Source organism: Gekko japonicus, unplaced genomic scaffold, assembly GCF_001447785.1.
Source record: "Gekko japonicus isolate JY-2015 unplaced genomic scaffold, Gekko_japonicus_V1.1 scaffold2395, whole genome shotgun sequence".
Taxonomy (NCBI): Eukaryota; Metazoa; Chordata; class Lepidosauria; order Squamata; family Gekkonidae; genus Gekko; species Gekko japonicus.
Genome location: NW_015167607.1, coordinates 7000 through 26777, shown reverse-complemented (window position 1 = coordinate 26777; position 19778 = coordinate 7000). Strand labels below are relative to the sequence as shown.

The 19778-nt window shown below is 42.7% G+C and overlaps 1 protein-coding gene across 1 annotated transcript in view; it reads left to right on the top strand.

Moving 5' to 3' along the window:
• Positions 1-19557, top strand: part of LOC107112812 (2-oxoglutarate dehydrogenase-like, mitochondrial) — an 87504-nt gene extending 67947 nt beyond the window's left edge. The window contains exons 17-23 of the mRNA XM_015414005.1: positions 6816-6994; positions 7793-7864; positions 8242-8367; positions 9452-9524; positions 13843-14006; positions 18596-18750; positions 19434-19557. Coding sequence (XP_015269491.1) covers positions 6816-6994; positions 7793-7864; positions 8242-8367; positions 9452-9524; positions 13843-14006; positions 18596-18750; positions 19434-19557 — 893 coding nt within the window. The remainder of the gene's footprint in view (positions 1-6815; positions 6995-7792; positions 7865-8241; positions 8368-9451; positions 9525-13842; positions 14007-18595; positions 18751-19433) is intronic.
• The last annotated feature ends 221 nt before the right edge of the window (positions 19558-19778 follow it).

Sequence of the window (19778 nt, the reverse complement as noted above, 5' to 3'; positions counted from 1 at the left end):
AGCAGCAGTCAGTATGTTTCTGATAGAAAGTGGTGCTTATATGTTTGTTCTATAGTTGTTCAGTGATGTCTAGAAATATAATATGCTGTTCAGGTGATGCAGAAATTGCTGAAGTCCTGATGACATTTCTCAAGTGTCCCCTTTGCATGAGTTCACATAATAAAATGTCGCTTATTTATCTCGAGTAGAGTGAAGTTGTAAAAGCGGCAGCAGCTATGGAGGTCTTGGCCAGGGCTAGCTATGAACATGTTGGTGTCTTATGGATCCAGGCAGAACCCATAGCAGTGTTCTTAACTTGAAAAATACAGGCTATCCCCAAACCTGAAGACAGGCCTGTAGCCTAAATTTTTTTTGTAAGGGGGCAGTTTAGCACAGTGGAGATAACATAGGCCAGCCAGTGCAGGCGGGTGGCCTGAGGCGCCTGGCTTTCGGACTAAGGGCAGGAAGAAGAAGGCCTCCTGATCCCTCCTTAGCCTGTATTGCAAACCAGCCAGCAATGGCCGGCCATGATGGGTTGTCTCAGCCGGGCCTGTGAGAGGGCAGGGCGTATTCTGGAGGGGGCATCACCCTTGTGATACTCCCTGTGGCTACTGGCCTGCCTGAAGTGATTGTGGGTGGGTGGCTGGATAGCAATGTGTGCTGTAACTTTAAGTGTGAATAATATTCCTGATGGTTTGTAGTCCATCTTTGTTGGGAATAGTGGTGTATTGAGCCTCAGCATACATGTTGGTCAGGATAGTACCGTCTGGAAGCTTGTTGATAAATTCCTTAGGAGAAAGAACCGGAAATATTACTTTTGGGACTCAAAATGGAAGAAGTTAATGTAGCAAAGAGGAGGACACTGATGTGGTCTATGATCACAACAGCAAGAATGACATATGCTCAATGTTGGAAAGGAACAAGTTCCTCTTTCATTTTTTTATAAAACTTTGCAGTAAATCCGTCCGGCCCTGGCGCCTTCCCCAACTTCGCTTCTTCGATTGCCTTCCTCACTTCCTCTTTTTGGATTGGTCCATTTAGCAAATCCTTAAACTCTTTGCTTATTTTGGACTTGGGATGTAAAAGATGGACTATTTAGCTTTGACAACTATTGAATTTACTTAGATAAAATTGTATGAATAACAATAGACAATTAAGTTACCTGGGGGTATTGTGAATCTAAGAGGGAAAAAAAATAAGAAAATTAAGAATTGTACAGGAGGTGGGAGCACTGTAGGAAGCCGAATAAAGGGGAAAAGGGAGGAGGGTTTATGGTAGATTTTTTGTGAAACTATGAAGTATATTGGACTATATATATTATATCTCAATAAAAGGTTTTTACAAAAAAAAAAAGATAAATTCCTTAGGACATCAGTAATGTTCCACAAATAACTGAGGGTCAGAGGATGGCGTTCAGATGGCTGAACCATCCTGCTCTGATAGTGTTCCCTCTCACAGCAGAGCAGCCACATAGCCAAGGAGACCAAGAGAGAGTTTGAGGGAGAGGTGAAAAGAGGAGTCCCCATTTACGAAAAAGGTGATCCAATAGATCCATGTAACTTTCGTCCAATAAATCTGCTGTCAGTGGTGGTCAAGTTGTACGCTTCCCTGCTTTATACAAAATTATTATCATGGATAGAAGAGAAAGTTATTTTGAGATGAGAGCAAGCTGGATTTTGTAGAGGTTAATACAGTTGACCATTGCCATACTCTTCAATTCATTGTAGATAAATGTACCAGCTCAAAGGATGGCATGTTGGCTGTGGCCTTTATGGACCTTAGAGCTGCCTTTGCTTCAGTGTCTAGGCAGAGATTACAGAATAAACTGAAGACATTGTCTATTGACAAGTGCCTCTTATTTTTGATTCAACCATTATATGATTGACCTACATCTCAAGTAAGATATGGGTGGTTCATCTGGTGAACTGATTAGATACTGTATTGAGCAAAGGAGTGAAGCAAAGATATAGCCACACTCTTCTGTTATTTAGGCATGTAGGGCTATCTTTCAGTATACTCCTGCAGAGTGCAGGGAGTTGGACTAGATGACCTGCAAGGTCCCTTCCATTTCTAACATTCTATGATTCTATGAATTTGTATATCAGTGATCTAAGATCTTATATTTCCAGAGATGAATTCTATCTGCCTTCTCTAGCTCATGTTAAATTGCTGTTTTCGTTGCATGTGGATGATACAGCTCTTCTCTCAAGATCCATGGCTGGACTACGTAAATTTATAGCCTCCTTTTCAGAATATTGCTCCAAATAGGGCCTAACTATTAATGTTTCTAAGTCAAAGGTCCTTCTCTGTATTAAACAATGACAGACAAGAAAATCAATCTGTGGAGCAAGTAGAGCAATTTAAGTATTTAGGAATTATATTTCAAGCGAATCTTTCCTAGAAGGTGCATTTGAACTCTGTTATAAGAACAGCCATGAGTACTAGGAAGGCTACTTTGAGATTTTATTATTCCTCTGGGGGACAATATGTGCCTGTAGCAGTTAAAGCATTTAATGCTAACTTTTCTGGGCAGTTATTGTATGCTGTAGAGATCTGGATTAGTATGGTAGTTAATACTGATGGGCCATTACTAAGATTTTTATACACTATACTGGGAACTTTGTGATGTGCGGCAGGAATAGCTTTGAGAGCCGAGATTGGGGATATATTCTGTCAGGGCGAGCTTTGTTTTGACCTCTAAGTAATCCAATCATGCCTGCCTGTTTTTCTTCTTCCCATGAAACACTTTGCTGGCGTAGGCGGAAGAGATCAGAATGCTAAAAAGGACAGGAAGACAATGGGTCATTCAGGGAACTTGCAGCCACTCCCCCCTCCCCATGTCTCTTCCTCCCAGGAACAGCATGTTGTTCAGTCGCACAGTCGAGCTTGAACCTTGCTACCTGATTTGCCCGGCTTGACCTCGGACTGTTCCTGGACTTTTGCTTGCTTGCATCACGCCCCCTGGTCCTGCCGTGACAGACACTGTCTCACCATCTCATCCTTTGAGCCCGCATTGCGGGGAGGGCGGGGTATAAATTGAATAAAATAAATAAATAAATAAATAAATTTGCCGTCCCCGTCTTCTTTGACCTTCAATCTTTCCCAGCATCAGGGTCTTCTCCAGTGAGTAGTATTCTGAGGTTTTACTGAAGTTTCGAGTGTCACTGGTACCTTCGTAACGGCAGCATTAATTAAAACAAGCCCTGCCCTTCTCTCAAATCTGTTCGCATACTTTGCCCACTGTTGGTGGCATTGCCCGATAATTCAAGATTTCTCGAAACAGATACTAATGCAAATTGTGAAAATTAATGCTATCCACTTACCTGCTTCCCTAGAGTCAGTTGTACTAGAACTAGGATTAATAGATTTGAAGGTAAAAAGTATACGGATGCAGACAGCAATATTGATTGCAGTTGCCAGAATTTCTATTGCACAATTTTGGAAAGCAAAAGAAGCTCCATCGTTATATTGCTGGCAAAATAAACTTTGGGAATATTTTGTGCTTAGCCGAATTTCTACAAATACCTGTGGGGAAAATACAGCAAGTAAACAAAAATTATTTCAAGCAACTTGGTTCTTTAATTATTTAAAAGATATTATCTTTATTTCATCTTGTATTAATATGCTCTCCTAAAGTTATGTATTGTTATATTTATTGACATAAGGTTAAAATTGTGGTGTGTTGTTTGTTTATAAAAAATAAAAATTATGAATTAAAAAAATAAATCTGTTCGCATGTACAGCAACCGGCATACCTCATGCTAAGGAAGGGAATAAAGAAAGTGGTGCCTAATGGGGCTGGAATCGTTCCCTCTGCCGTGCCACTGTTGATGTGGTTACTTGAGAACAGCTGCGGCGCATATGATTTTCTGGCTACCCCAGTCAGTAAAGCTTCTTTTTTTACAAATTAATCGTAGGTTACACCCCATCGGAAGAAATCAAAAAGTCTTCTGCTTCCATATACCTCAAGAATTTGTCATTGTCCCGTTAACTGAACTTGAGGGTCTTTTGTGGAATATCACACCCCATTCTGCTTTCTCTTCATTACTCCTTTTTCTGTTAGTTGATAAATAGCTATATATGATGGGGGGTTTTTCCTGCTGTGTGAGGAATACGTGTTCTCTCGCAAGTCGAATGACCCATTTAAATACAAGCAGGCTAGGGGAAAGGGGGTGACGAGAGGGCAAACTTAGAAATAGGCAAGGTTTTGCCTAACAGGCACTGTTAGTTATAGTTATGTGGCAGGAATAAAGAGAAATACCCCGGAGTGAAGGTAGGCCATTAAAAAAAGATTTGGTTAATATTATATTTAATTATGTTTTCAGGAACTCTCTGGCTCTGCTTGACGTCTCACATAATGAAACAGCACAACAAAGAAGCATAGCGATCACATCTATCGCAGCCATTTGCTATTAACCTACCTCAACAAAGTTGCCAGGCAAAGAATACATTTTCCCTCCTTTTTTTTTCTTCATTCTGACCAATTCTGTAGTGCCCCAGTTCCTGCCACAGAATTAGGATTTTACTGAAGCTGTTTCTAGACCTTTAAACTAGGTGCACCCCTGGAGGGGGAGTCGAATCAGGGCCATAAAGTGTGTGTGGGGGGGGGGAGGTGTTGGTTAAGGCAGTGCTTTAATAAAACCTGGTATGTAGCTAAACAGAGTGGGGGTGTCTCTCAGGACTGCCATCTACATATTAGCTTGTTGGCTCAGTTGGGCAGCTTTTCAGAGCTGAAGCGAAAAGGAGTCTTATAGCATCTTAAAGACATGTAGTGGCAGGGGTCATTTCGTAGAAAAAGAGGTGCAGGAGCTCATTAACATAATTCATTAGCATAACTCATTTGCATAGGCCACACCCCCTGACATCACCAGACGTGTGTCCGAAGGCAACACCCACCGCTCAGGCTCCACTGGACTGTTTTGGATTGCTAGGTATTGGGGGGGGGGGGAAACATGTAGATCTGTCCTCGCAGAGGAGGGAGAGCTTGTAGCTGAATAAAACTTGATCTTAAAGGTGCCACTGGACTGTTTTGGACCGGGGGGCTGGGGGGGGGGGGCTCTGCAACTTACCTGGCTGCTTCTTGCTGTAACTGACGGCTGCCGGGAGCAGGGGGTGGGAATTGTTGCATGTGCCCGCCCCCTGGGCTCTTTACTGCTGGAGCTCTGCTCCTGTCCGCTCCTGCAGGAAATGGCCCCTGTGTAGTGGCATCAGTTTTCATAGGCCAGAGTGTGCTTGTTCAGATGTGTGAAGTGTGTCTTCTCGTGGCAGATATGTACATGGAGGAGGGGGGAATGCAAACAGTGAAATCAAAAAGCAGATGAGTAGTATATTTATTTTACTTCATTTATGCTTTGCCTTTCTCCCCAGTGGGGACCCAAAGTGGCTGACATCATTCTCCTCTCCTCCATTTTTCCCTCACAACAACCCTGTGAGGTAGGTTAGGCCGAGAGAAGTCCAAGGTCACCCAGCCAGCTTCCATGGCAGAGCAGGGAATCAAACCTGGGTCACCCAGATCCTAGCCCATCATTCTAGTCACTATACCACACTGGGGGCGATTTCTCACTAGAGCTGCCTTGCAGCACAGCGCCGTTTGCCTAGACACAAAATGTCAATTTCACACCCGAAGCTCCGGGGCTGCATTTTGACTCGGGGCTTCGCCCGATTTCCTCCGCAGTTTTGTGATCCTGGTTTTTGAGGATCATGAAACTGCGGAGGAAATCCGGCGAAGCCCCGAGTCAAATGCAGCCCCACAGCCTCGAGTGTGAAATTGACATGGCTCTCAAGCCTCCAATTCAATTCTTGCTTCACTTGTGAATTCACTAGGTGGCATTAGACATACTGCTGTTGCTTAACTTAAGTCTATCCTCCTCAATCTGCAATATGTGGTTAATAATAGTTGCCACTGGGCCTACCTTATAAAGATGACTGGGTAATGTATTTGGGGTGCTTTGGACACTTTAAAGTGCTGTGTAAATGCTAAGTATTATTTTTATTATTATATTTCCCCATCGTAATATGCAAATATTACTAATATTTTCCCTTGCTTCCAGAGGAACATACAGACATTTCCCCCAAAGGCTCATTAAGTTTTGACCTGAGGGAAAAAAATTCTTCCAGCTGCATTAATGGGAAAATCCTTATGTATTTTTTTTGGCTTTCCTGAAGTTTTTCTTCTCCCCAAGAGAAGTAATATGAAAGTGCAGATTCTGCTTCCTTTGGGAAACAGGTTTTTTGACTAGATGGGCCTTTTGTGTAATCCAGCAGGACTCTTTTTGTGGCCTTTTAAAATTGGTTGTAGTGATGACCTCACCCTTCCAGAATCTCTTGAATACACAGGGGGATCCCATCAACCAGGGCAGGGAAAGAGAGGGAAAGACTGACGAATGTGAGTTAGGATAGTTTTGAAAGAGTGGGAAGTTGCATGATAAGAGTCACACTTTTTTGCCCCATTGTTGTCTTGTCAATAGACTTTGCAAGTGCTTGAAGCACTGCAAAAGCCACTTATGTACTAATCGTGCTCCCTCGTAAGAAAGGTAGCATCATAGAGCATGGCCTCCTTAGATTTTTATGTTTCTATTTCTAGAAGACCGGTCATTTAGAAGTTAATTGTGATGATTCCAATGATTCTCAAAAAACAATGTTATCACTTCAGTTTTTGACCCAGAGAAGGGTTTTGATACTCAAATGGAAATGCCACAATGTAAGAGACATAACTCTTCATTTATGCATCTTAAGTATGATTGTAAGTCATCTTCCGAATTTGTTTTCCGTGTGTCCCACTTCCTTGTAGTAGAATATACTGTGTCTTACTTATGCCCTTTCCCTTCATTTTTTAGGCTTCGAACTTGGCTTTGCCATGGCAAGTCCCAACGCTCTTGTCTGCTGGGAAGCTCAGTTTGGCGACTTTCACAATACAGCCCAGTGCATAATAGACCAGTTTATCAGCTCAGGTCAAGCCAAGTGGGTCCGTCACAATGGGATAGTCCTACTCCTACCCCACGGAATGGAAGGCATGGTAAGGATTTCACAGATCGTGGTAACATTTCTGTATGCATATAAGAACCATTTCTGAGCCCTGATCAATATGTTTGTAAAAACAGACATCCTGAGATGATTATTAGGTTCAGGTTTGTGTATGTGGGGTTTTTTGTATGCAGAACAAACCACAAAAGAGAACAACTGGGGGGGGGAGATTTTAGTAGCTTGCAATCCTGTGATGCTTGTATTCGAGATCCTGCTGAATTCAGTGGGGCTTGTTTCTGAGTACATAAGGATCAGGCTGCGTGTACCATAAGTACATAGCACGAGTATAAGCACCACTACAGCATGTATGACTCATGCTTAGGAAGCATCAAGATACGACTGTCTCCATGTGAGCAATACCATCCTAAGCGGTGTTAACACCCTTCGAAACCCATTGAAGTCATCAAGCTTATTACGGGGTAACTCGGGATAACAGTGTTGAAGACACTTTTGAACCTGCCGTGTCACCCCTTTCTGTGTTTATTAGCAAGTAGAATCGGTCCTTGGTCTTTATTATTTTTCTTCTTTAACCTGACAGCTGTTCAGGTTCCTGTTCCGTTTCTATACAGTTCAGGCATACCACTACAAGTATCTCTTTAAAGTAGTGTTATCATCTGGAACCACAGTTGCTCTCTTTTGTGAGTAGGTGGGATAAAATCAAGGAGGCTTGGCTCGTTCTGGCTCTGTGCTGTGAGAGGCTGGCCAGTGGCTCTTGAGGCATGCATGACAAGTGGTAGTGATTCTTCACGGGCACCTTAACTCGTTTTCTTCTCAATGATGTGATTATCAGGGCCCAGAGCATTCTTCAGCCAGGCCAGAGAGGTTCCTTCAGATGAATAACGATGACTCTGATGCTTTTCCAGTAAGTAGATCTTTCGTCTTTCCTGGCTTCCTGTCTCCCTGTGCACTGCACTGGCCATTCCGTTCCTCTCTGTAATGTCCCCTTTGTGACATTCATTTTGATTTCATTGGCGTTTAGGAAAACCGTGTTCTATCCTGCCTCTTTTGCCAGACACACTCAAGCGTAGGAAACAAGTACATGTAGATTACAGATTTACTTGTGAGCCTGGCCTAACTAGATTTGTTATGGCTGCACTTTACACGCTGATGGATTAGAGTGACTTGCAAGCGATTAGTATTTACAAAGTATAAAAGAGCAGAGAATATAAATGGCTATAACAGAGGTGGTGATGAAAACAATGGCTGATTTCCTAATGTCTCTGATCTGTCCCTGTTCAGCAATTTGATGGTGATTTTGAGGTTTCCCAGCTCTATGACTGCAATTGGATTGTGGTAAACTGTTCAACTCCAGCCAATTACTTCCATGTTCTCAGACGGCAGATCTTGTTGCCATTTAGAAAACCCGTAAGTACAGAAATGTGTCATTAGTGTTGTGATTGTGATGTTGCAGCATTTTCTCTGTGACATAATGATGTGTGGATCTATTTGAGACTTACATGAGTGGGATGGTAAAGGCACTTTGCCCCTGAAAAATGCATGTGTATCTTGTGGATTACCTTGTATATGATTTTTCTGTACCTGTTTTCTGAATTGTATGAATCCCGGTACGTACGTACTGTAGTGCCATAAAGTTGCAACTGACTTATGGTGATCCCAGCAAGGGGTTTTCAAAACGAAAGACAAACTGAGGTCCTGGTCATACAAGCAGGATACTGCGCCGCTGAAGGGAGGCAAATTAGAGCCGGAGCAAAAAGAACCGCGGTAGCGCGATCCGACGCGCCCCCGCGACTCCTTAGGCAGGCGATCAGACTTAGCGCAGCAAAATGGACGTTGTGTGTTTGTGCGCATGTGTGGGACGGGGAATGGCGCTGGCTGCGATGGGCTTCCCCGACCAGACGCCTGGAGTTGCCATGCTTCATCTGGAAGGTAGTGCTCTGTTGCTAGTACCTTTTTAATGCGCGTTTTTGGACCGAAGGGACGGATCGGGGACGGGTGCGTGACGCTTCCCAGATGTTGCGGTATGATTGCGCCCTCTTGATGCACCCCTGATCCATCCCTTTCGCGGGGCAAATCCTCCCGTGTGACCGGGGCCAGAGGTGGTTCACCATTGCCTTCCTCTGCAGAGCCTACCTTGGTGGTCTATGAATCCCAATACAGCTTTCTAAACTTTTGGGCTTTGTCATTTTGGCCAGTGGTTTGATACTTTTGCCCATATTAGATTTATGTAATACAGATTTTAGACCAAAGTAATATTTGGGTAGGCTGGGGATTTCTGAGGCATTTGACAGGTTTGTTACCCAAACCTCAGTAAGTTTTGTCAGAAAAGAGACCTCTAGATTAGGAGGGCTTTCACTTTGGTTGATTTTCATGCTGTCTGTGTGCTATTTATTTTATGGAATAAGACATCCCTTTCGGTATACAAAATAATTTGTCTGAATGTGACAAGTGATGGCAACATGTAAGAGTTCTAACACTGTCCATTTTGCAGCTAATTATCTTCACACCAAAGTCCTTGTTGAGACTTCCCGAAGCTAAATCCAGCTTTGATGAAATGGTGTCAGGTAAGTTCAGTTATCTTATTTTAGAAGGATGCTGTCAAACTCTTCTCAGAGAGACTCAGGCCCCCTTCTCACGGCATGTTTGCTGCACGAGAGATGCTGCAACATAGCACTTTCCTATATGCTGGCAATGTCCCAGTTTCACAGAGCCATCCCTGTGGCTCTCATATCAAGAGTGAAATCTGGGAAGGGACTTCAACAAAAATTTCAGTGAAGTCCCATGCAGTTAGTTGGTACAGGGATTATTAAGTTCCATCACAGCACTGAAAGATTAAAAAAAGCTGTTTTCATTCCTCTGCAAATGTTCTGTTCATTCTATGATTCAAGCAGTGTTGCTATTGCTAGTTCTGCTGAGACATTGTTACAATCCCATCTATCGAGTTGGTTGATTAATATAGAGAAAAAAAAATCTATAATCGGCTTTAGTTTTGATGACTTGGTACTTTTGTCTGAGCAGAAGGCTTTTGCCTTACTCAAACAAAGACTCCTCGATATAGAGGTGCAAGACCTGAGAAGACTTGCGCACAGACATTGCTCTCCTGTGAGTATGGGACTTTCTTTTAGCCACATTTCCTCAGGATACCTGGCAAGACTGATTCAGCCCCATCTTCGTAGGGCTTTCATGCTAGCACGGTTTGACGTCCTTCCCTCAGCTGTTCTATCGGGAAGGTTCAACAAAATTCCCTATAAAGATAGATTGTGCCCCTGTGGGATGGGGGAAATCGAATCCATTGGACATGTGCTATTGTACTGTAAATTCCACTGTGACATCCGTGTTGTTTTTATTGAACCTGTGTTGGACCCCCTTTTGGGCCAATCTGATGAGCATAAAATTAGTTCTTTATTGTCTTCGCACAATATAGAAATTCTGGAACCTGTAGCAAATTTCTTTTATGAGGTATCTAGGAGGAGAGGCTCATATTAAGGCAATTCGGAATGTGATACCCCTCCAGCCTATCTTGAGGCTCTATGCTGCATGTGTATTTGATATTTTATGCCAATAAAGGTGTTGTATTTGTATTTGTGTTTGTGAGACATTGTTACATAAATTAAAAATACAGGGCTCATTGTTGGGGATTTCAGTAGCACCCAAATACTGTTGCTTTCTGCTCCAGTACCAATCAGTCAACGAGAGCCCGTTCTTGTCTCTCCCACCGCTAACTGCAGGAATTCCTCTACTCCTGATTTTCTCTTCTCACAGCATCCTTCATCATCTTGTGATGCTGGAGAGATGCATTAGAAAACATTTTCCCCTTCCACAGCATAATTCCTGTGAATGGGTGCACAGACTAATGTGTTGGGTGCATGAAGAAGGAAGGATGTTGGTTTCTCATGTGTGGTATGGCCGAGTGTAGAGGGAATGTAGATACACGAGGCTGTTTTTTTAACGTGTTAGTACTCTATACAAGGAGCTGCGGTAGCTCAAGTGGTTAAGACGCTGAACTGCAGGCTGTGGAAGGTCGGTAGTTCAGCAGTTCGAGACCCGGGTGCCGCATGACGGAGTGAGCGCCTGTCTCTAGTTCCAGCTCCGGCCAACCTAGCAGTCCGAAAGCAAGAAATTGCAAGTACATAAATAGGTACCACTTCAGTGGGAAGGTAACAGCATTCCGTGCGCCTTGGCGTCTAGTCATGCCGGCCACATGACCACGGAAACGTCTTCGGACAGCGCTGGCTCTTCGGCTTTGAAACAGAGATGAGCACCGCAACCCTAAAGTTGGATTCGACTGGCTTTCGAGCAAGGGAACCTTTACCTTTTTTTACTCTATACAAAATCCCTAAATTATAAAGAGCAGAGGAATCTGTGAAATTCTGTTATGCTGACTATTTAAGAACAGAGCATACTGGAAAGTATAAGCAGTTTTGCTGTTACTTTCTGAAAGTCCCAGTATACCAGTCAATATTAGAACTATTTTTTTTACTTCTATCTATAAGCATGATAAAAGATCTTCATCTGTATTCTTATTGAATGGCTTTCCTCTGTCCCAAGGTTTTTGATGATAAAATATGAGATGATAAAAATATTTCCATTCAGAACTGTCACCCCCTCATTACTCAAAAGCATTTGTTGGTACAATTTTGTAATTAATATTAGCACTTTTGATGTGTGCTGTCTTTGTTTATAATGTATTGCTTTGATTAAAAACTAAGATGCTGTAGCAAGCAGGAAGATGATTGCCATTGGCATTCCTATTGTGAGGATAAAGGACCCAGCAAAGCTGCTGAGACCGTGATCTATCTCTGCCCTGCTTTCGGGATTAGTTACAGTTAGGCGGTCTAGAACTGTGTGCTGAAAAACGCATCTTCTGCAAACAAAATTCTCAAATAAGCCTCTCTTACACAGTTTGAACCAGATGAAGTTTTGAACACGGTTAAGAGTAGCCCTACCTGAAACAAGCTATAGTGGTCTTGCCTAGGCATAGACAACTGGCAGATCAGCTCAATCCAGCCCACAGAACAGTGTTATCTGGTACCCAGCTCAGAATCTTTGTGCCTCAGCTGCTCGCCCAGCTCAGAATCTTTGTGCTCACACCTGGTCACGAGAGCCAGTTTGGTGTAGTGGTTAAGTGTGCGGACTCTAATCTGGGAGAACCGGGTTTGATTCCCCACTCCTCCACTTGCACCTGCTGATGTGACCTTGGGTCAGTCACAAGCTCTGGCACAGCTGTCCTTGGAAAAGAGCAGTTTGTGTCAGAGCTCTCTCAGCCCCACCCACCTCACAGGGTGTCTGTTGTGGGGAGGGGAAGGGAAAGGAGTTTGTAAGCCGCTTTGAGACTCCAAGTGAAGGGCGGGGTATAAATCCAGTCTCCTCCTCCTCACTCGCAGGTATGAGCCAAGACAGACAAATGAGAGTGAGTGACTAAGAAGAGAGCTTTGGTACAGGGGTGAGTCTTAGCCAATAGTTAACAGGGGCAGCTGCCCTGGGCTCTGTCCTTGGGGGGGGGGGGCTGACTGCCTGCAGCCCCACCCCAAGAGAAGGGGGGGAGAAAAAGAGAAAGTGTCTGCCTCTGACAGTGACAGTCTCTCATGCCCACCCTGTCTGCGGCTTAAGCAACCAGCTCAGCAATAGCCACTTTTGGACACTGTGTCCGAGATTCAGGTGTCTGGCTTCTCAAAGTGGCTCAATTTCTAGGCCTGGGCTGTGAGGGTGAATGTGATTCTAGGGTCCATCCTGGACTTTTGTCCAGGGCCCTGGAATCACTAAGATCCTCCCTGCTTCAGTAGAGCCTTTGCTGCAGTTGCTTGAGGATCTTTTTGGTGTAGTGGTTAAGTGTGAGGACTCTAATCTGGGAGAACCGGGTTTGATTCCCCACTCCTCCACTCGCAGCTGCTGGATGACCTTGGGCAAGCCATAGTTCTGTCAGAGCTGTTCTTGAAAGAGCTCTCTCAGCCCCACCTACCTCACAGGGTGTCTGTTGTGGGGAAGGGAAGGAGTTTGTAAGCCGCTCTGAGACTCCGAGTGAAGGACAGGTATAAATCCAATCTTCTCCTCCTCCTCCCTGGGTCCTAGCTCTTGCAGGAATGAATCAGTGGGCATGGCCAATGCTGGCTGTTGAGCTTGTGCTCAAGACAGGATAATGTCCTTAATTTTTTTTTTTACCAAGATCCTAGCTCAAGTTTCCAAAGTTTCCAAAGGCATGCGTGATGGCTTCTGTATCTACTAGGTTAGAAAGGGAAAGGATGGTTTTCTCATTATATGGAGCCAGTAATAAGCTCCTCTGGCTTTTCATAGTGATCATCTGGTGTTTCAGGCACAACAGTTCAGCAGCACTCCCTGGCTTCATTGTACATTCTGCCAGTGTGCTCAGCAAAGGAAGTTGGTTGCCTTGATTTCTCATGTGTCCAGATGTAATTGCTCCAATCCTGATCTCCCTTTCTGCTATCAGAAGCAGGAGAGTGCAATTTTTTGCTGATTCCCTGCCCCATTACTGCAGCACCTGGCTTTAACCCCACCCCACCCCCCACCCTGATGTACCTGGGGAACTTGCTGACCCACAGAGGCAGAGTTTTGGGAGTTGTGGAAGACTGCAGTGGAATGATGGAGAGGGAAAGTTGCCCTGTTCTGTGGCACAGTTCTGTTTGTGCTGCATAGGATCTGAGCCAATGTCTCCCCCCTTCCCCATAAAAACATATGCTGGGGATAGAGCAAATTGATTCTGTGTTGCCACTGTTGATTCAAATAATTAAGGAAAATACAAGATAGTGTTGTGGGAGGGATCAATAGTAATGGATGAAAATGAAAACAATCATTGTCAATCCCTGGACAGTTCTCAGGACACCTTGGCGATCAGGGACCTTGAATCATTTTTTAAAATGTGTTTAGGTACCAGCTTCAGACGTGTGATTGCTGAAGAAGGGCCTGCAGCTGAAACCCCTGGAGAGGTGAAACGGGTGATTTTCTGTACAGGGAAGGTATACTATGATCTCATTAAAGAGAGAAAGAACCAGGACTTGGAGAAGGAGGTGGCTATAACCAGACTGGAACAGGTAAACCAAAACAATTGAAACTTGCTGTGCAGATAACTTTACATCTTTATACCAGTTAGGTATAAAGCTGGGCTCTTTTAATGGGAAAATTTAATGAAAAGCTGGGCTTTTTTTAATGAAGTAAGAGGAGCTGTCGTCTGATAGCTATTAGAAAACAGGATGGTGAACTATGATACCTGGATTGAAATCTTATCCGATTTAAATTTACTGGGCTGACTTGTAGACCCAGTCCATTTTTTAAAGTAATCTTCATGAGGATATTCTGATACTGTTTTAATGAGAGATGCTTCAGTGTTTTGTTTAAATTTTATTTCAATTTACAAACACAAACGTAAAACATGAACTACAATAATCTAAATCATACATAAAAGATAAACATCATCGACAAAAGATAAACATCATCTAGAAACTTTACAAATGCAATCATCTGCAATCATCTATATCTGATATATATAAAAAAGCCCTGGCATATTGGCACTTTCCAGCTCTCCCATTGGCTGTGCTGTACACTCCATTAGCTATTGGCCCATCAACCGCCACTCAAGAGTACTTGTGTGCCATTGACTGGGTACTGGGTACACGCCTCTCTCGCATCCACTGCCATTCCCTGTCTAAATAAACTGCCAAAACTGCTGTGTGGCTCACTTTCCCCTCAGTGGCTGTTGCTAGGCATCCAAACTTGGTTCTGTCAGTAAAAAGGTAAAGGCAGGAAGTCATTTTCAGGCCTACTTTGGCCTTTGTGGGGAACTCATTGGGGCCAGTCCTGACTAGGGTTGCCAGCTCCAGGTTGAGAAATTCCTGATGATTTCATGGTGGAATCTACGGAAGCAAGAGTTTGTGGAGAGGAGATGCCTCAGCTGAATAGAATGCCATAGAGTCCACCCTCCAAAGCAGTTATTTTATCCTGGGGGAGACCTACGTTCTTGCTGTGGAAGCTAAGTGGGTGATTTCGGACCAGACACAGACTTTCAGCCTAACCTACCTTACAGGGTTGTTATGTAGATCAAAAGGGAGAGAGGAGAATGCTGTAAGTTGCTTTGGTCCCCACTGTGGAGAAATACTGTACGTTTCCTCCTAGGGAACCATTGTTGCTAATCTCCAGGTGAGGGCTGGAGATCACTCAGAATTACAACTGCTCTCCAGATGGCTGAGATCAGTTCCCCTGGAGAAAATGGAGGACTCTGTCATATACCCTGCTGAGGTGGCCCACCTATGACAGCGAGTGTGATGTAGCAGTTAGCACTTCAGAGCAGGGTCTGCCAGACCCAGCTTCTTCCTGTGGAAGCTGATTGGGTGATTTCAGACCACTCACAGACTTTCACCCTAACCTACCTCAGAGGGTTGTTGTGTAGATCAAAAAGGCGAGAGAATGATGTGAGCTGCTTTGGTCCCCACTGCAGAGAAAGACTGTACTTTTCCTAGGTAGAGGCTGCAGGGCGGGGGGAGGAGATGGAAAGCGGAAGTCTGGCCCCGGTCACAAGGGCAGGAAACTGCAGAGGAGAAGCGTGGCTGTTTGCCCTGGGGCAAACTACTGCGCAGTTACGTGATCAGACCTCCTGTGGAGGTCCTGTGGAGGTACCGTGGAGGTTCCATGGCAAGGGAGAGGTGCCGATCACAGAACAAGCCGGCGCACAACGAAGAAGCACACGCCGCGGCAAACTGTTTTTTATTTTTGTGTACATGACAAATGCGCATGCTGAGGGGTGGGACCTCATACATGTACATTGCCATAGACTCCACCCTCCAAACCAGCCATTTCCTCCTGGGAAAACATTGTTGCCAATCTCCAGGTGAGGGCTGGATATCACTCAGAATTACAACTGTTCTTCAGGTGGCAGAGATCAGTTTGTATTTATATATGCATTTTATGTAAGCCACCCTGAGCCTGCCTCGGCAGGGAGGGCGGGGTATAAATTGATTAAATAAATAAATAAATAGTTAAATGTCTTTATCTAGCTTTCTGTCTTTTCCCATCTTTCTTCAAATCTGATATTTTATTACAAACATATATTGCCTGACTCTTCCCTTTTTATCATTTACTATTTTAATTTAAATTTATTATTGATTTTCAACTATATAGTTGAAAAATACTTCCCATTTTTCTTGAAATTCTGAGGTTTGTCTGTTGCGTATATAAGATGTTGATTTTGCCATTATCACATATTCATCTAATTTGTTCTTCCATTCCTTTAAATCTGGACATTTTTCTGCCTTCCATTTTTATTTCTTGTTATTTATTTATTTATCCTTCAACTTGTATCCCGCTCACCCCCTAGGGGCTCTGAGCGGCTTACAATTCCAATTAGCCAACCTAATCTAGGGCCATATATGAAGGGGAGGTGAGAAACCTACCAGGCACCCTTATCCTTTTTTTTGCTGCAAATATTACTCTTGCCACCATCACCTTATGCTTAAATAATTCACTGTGTGTTTTTGTGATATTGCTTGGTAAAATATTTAATAACATGTTTTGGGAGTCCATCACAAACAAATTTTAGTATCTTTTACATTTCTTCATGTATCTCTATGCAATATTTTCTTGCATGTTCACCACATATGGTAAAATGTTGCATCTGTATTCTGGCATTTCCAACATTTCTCATTATACTCTTTGTTAGTTCTTGCAATGTCTTTGGGAGTAATATAGTCCAGTAGTTTTCCCACTGACTCAAGAATATATTTTCTCCAAGATTTTGCATCCATTTTATCATACAGTTTTTTACTTGCTCTGTTTCTCTATCATATTGCAATAACATTTTATTATTTTTTCCTAATAAATGCTTCAGATCTCCAGTGATTAATTGTTCAAAAGTTGTTTTCTTCCTTAATCGACTTTCTTCTTTGGCAGTTTGTTCTTTGAATTTAGATACCATTTGATAATATAACAACCACAGAATGTTTTTTCCTTTGTCTTGAATTTCTTGCCAAGATTTTATTTTCCCTTGTTTGTCAATGATATAATTTATATAATCAGTTTTATTTCTTATACTGGTGTCACAATAGACATAATTGGGAATGTCAGTGGTGAGGTTGGAAGACTTACCGTATTTTTCGGACCATAAGACGCACCTGACCTTAAGACGCACCTAGTTTTTAAAGGAGGAAAACGGAAAAAAATATTCTGAACCTTCGGTCCATAAGACGCACTCACTTTTCCTCCCACTTTTTTTGGAAGAAAAAGTGCGTCTTATGGTCCAAAAAATACGGTATTCTGTTTCTGCACAGGAACCATATTTTTAACAGTACATCCTTCAGAATATGAGTGCCATCTAGTCTTTGAATAGTTTTTAATGATTTCTTAAGCCATAAAGAATTGTGGACTCCTTCTTTAGTATCAACTGTGTCCAGTTTGATGTTTCTTCTGTGTGGGTTTATGATCCAGTCTGAAACCCAGACTAGTGTGGCTGCTTGGCGATACAATTTAATGTTTGCTACAGCTAAACGTTTCCTGTGATATTTTAAATCCTATTCTTGGCTTCTTCCCACTCCATACAAAGGTTATCATTTTCTGCCATTTTAAAAAAATCTTTTCATCTATATGGATTAGTAACATTTGAAACAGAAGAGTCAGCTTTGGTAATTTGTTCATTTTGACAGCAGAAATTCTTCCTAACCACGAGATTTTCAGTCTTTCTCATCTTTGTAAATCTTCAGTAACGCTTGCCCAAACATTTTGATAATTATCTTTATATAGACTATCATTTTGTCCTGTTACATATATACCCAAATATTTTATTGGTTTTTTAGTAACAACACATTCTGTTATTTTTTCTACCTCTTCTTGTTCTGCTTTGGTTCTGTGTTTGTGCATTTCCCTTTACTTGTAAATGAGAGAAATCTGTGTTGACTACACAATGCATATTAAATAGCTCTTCTACTTCTATTGCCACATTCACATTAGTACTATGAACAAGTGCAGGCTAAAGAGTGATGTTGTGATAACTCTTTTAGAAGTCTTATGATGACTGCAAAGTGTTGCACACCATGATTAAGCCAGATGCAGAGGGCCTTTGATTCATTTGATGTCAGCAAGAATCAACCCAGGGCCAAAGATGGCAGTACAATTTCTCAAGCAGAGGCAGTGTTTTGGGCCGTTGGAGAATATCCCGATCCAAAGAATAAAAGTTACTTTTCTCTCATGAACATAAATTAAGAATGTCTTGCCAAGTGTGTATTTTTCTGCTACACAAGATGGAGGTCTAAGCAATTACTGGTTTCCAACACATTCTCAATACAATAAAAACGCATGCAATCATTCTCATCACTGTCTCTTTGGGCACAATCCAGCTGAATTTAAGGGCCTTCAGGTCTAGTTGCTGCAAGCAAGAGAGAATGCATGCAAATGTATGGCAAATATTGCTGCCTCTGATACATGAAAGGGGATGTCTGTAAATAATATATTTTAAAGCACTCCTTGCCTGCTCATTCGGCATCCAGTCTGCAATTAACTTTCACTGCTAATATGTTTGATTCTTTCCAAAGGACATAATTTTATTTTGGGAACAAATATTAATGGCGTACAGGACACAGTAAAACCTTCCATGATACATAAAATCTGACTTTCAGAACGTCTTTGTATTTCTTTCTAGATTTCTCCTTTTCCTTTTGATCTGCTGAAAGTGGAAATGGAAAAGTATCCTCAAGCTGATCTTGTCTGGTGTCAAGAAGAGCATAAGAACATGGGCTACTACGACTACGTCAAACCTCGTTTCCGCACCATTGTAAATCATACTCGACCCATATGGTAGGAAGCCCACAGAAAGTTCTCTTCTTCTTCTCAGCTAGAGTGGTGCACTGTATGTGCGTGTGTGTGTGTGCCTTTGTTGCAGAGCAGTTAGAGATGAGCCTTTGGTATTTCCAGCTGGGCCATCTGAATGAACCATTCTTGTATGTTCTGACTGGCATAAGATTTAGGCTTAGGTCTTTCCCAGCGTTGCTATCTGATATCTGTTTTAAAGTGGAGTTCTGAGGAACTGAACCTGGGGCCTTCTTCGTACACAACACGTGCTCTTTCACTGAGCAGTGGCCTTCTATAGGACGGCTGTTTTCTGCCTTTTTAAGGTGGTGACCAAGCCTCTCTAGGATCTTAAGGAGCCACATTTAAATCATGTTACATTGTATATCTGCTCGATTTGCCAGTCTGCAGTAGCGATATGAGGCTTGACAGATAATATCTTGGGGATGAAGGAGACAGAGGTTGAGAAAGTTGTGTTAAGGACAGTCTGTCTCAGTGGAGTCCATGCCCTCTAATGGGACAAGTTGGCTGAGCTAGCTTTTTCCCAGCTTGAAAACAAAAATACTTGCACATTTCTGTCCATCGAAGCAACTGTTCATAGGAAATATCTAGAATACCCGGGGATTATTACACGTATATGTCTAAAACTGTCCCATCTCTTTTCTCTGCCCTCTTATCCCTTCTAAATAAAGGTATGTTGGTCGTGAACCGGCTGCTGCTCCGGCGACTGGTAACAAGAATGCTCACCTAGTGTCACTTAGGAGATTTTTGGACACCGCTTTCAACCTCGAAGCATTCGAAGGAAAGATGTTTTGATCTTAATACAGTAGCCATTCCTTTCCATGTGTAGTGTACTGTATTTAGGAAAAGTCATGGCAATAGAAGAAAATAAAAATCAGTGGAAAAATATTCGGGATTTTAGGGTTGGCTCTTTTACAAGGCTGTGCTTAGCTCTCTTGTCCTGAATCATTGTGTATCATATGAATGTTCCAAGGTATACTTTCATTTTCTTTCTATCTGTGTGGTTTTATGAACTA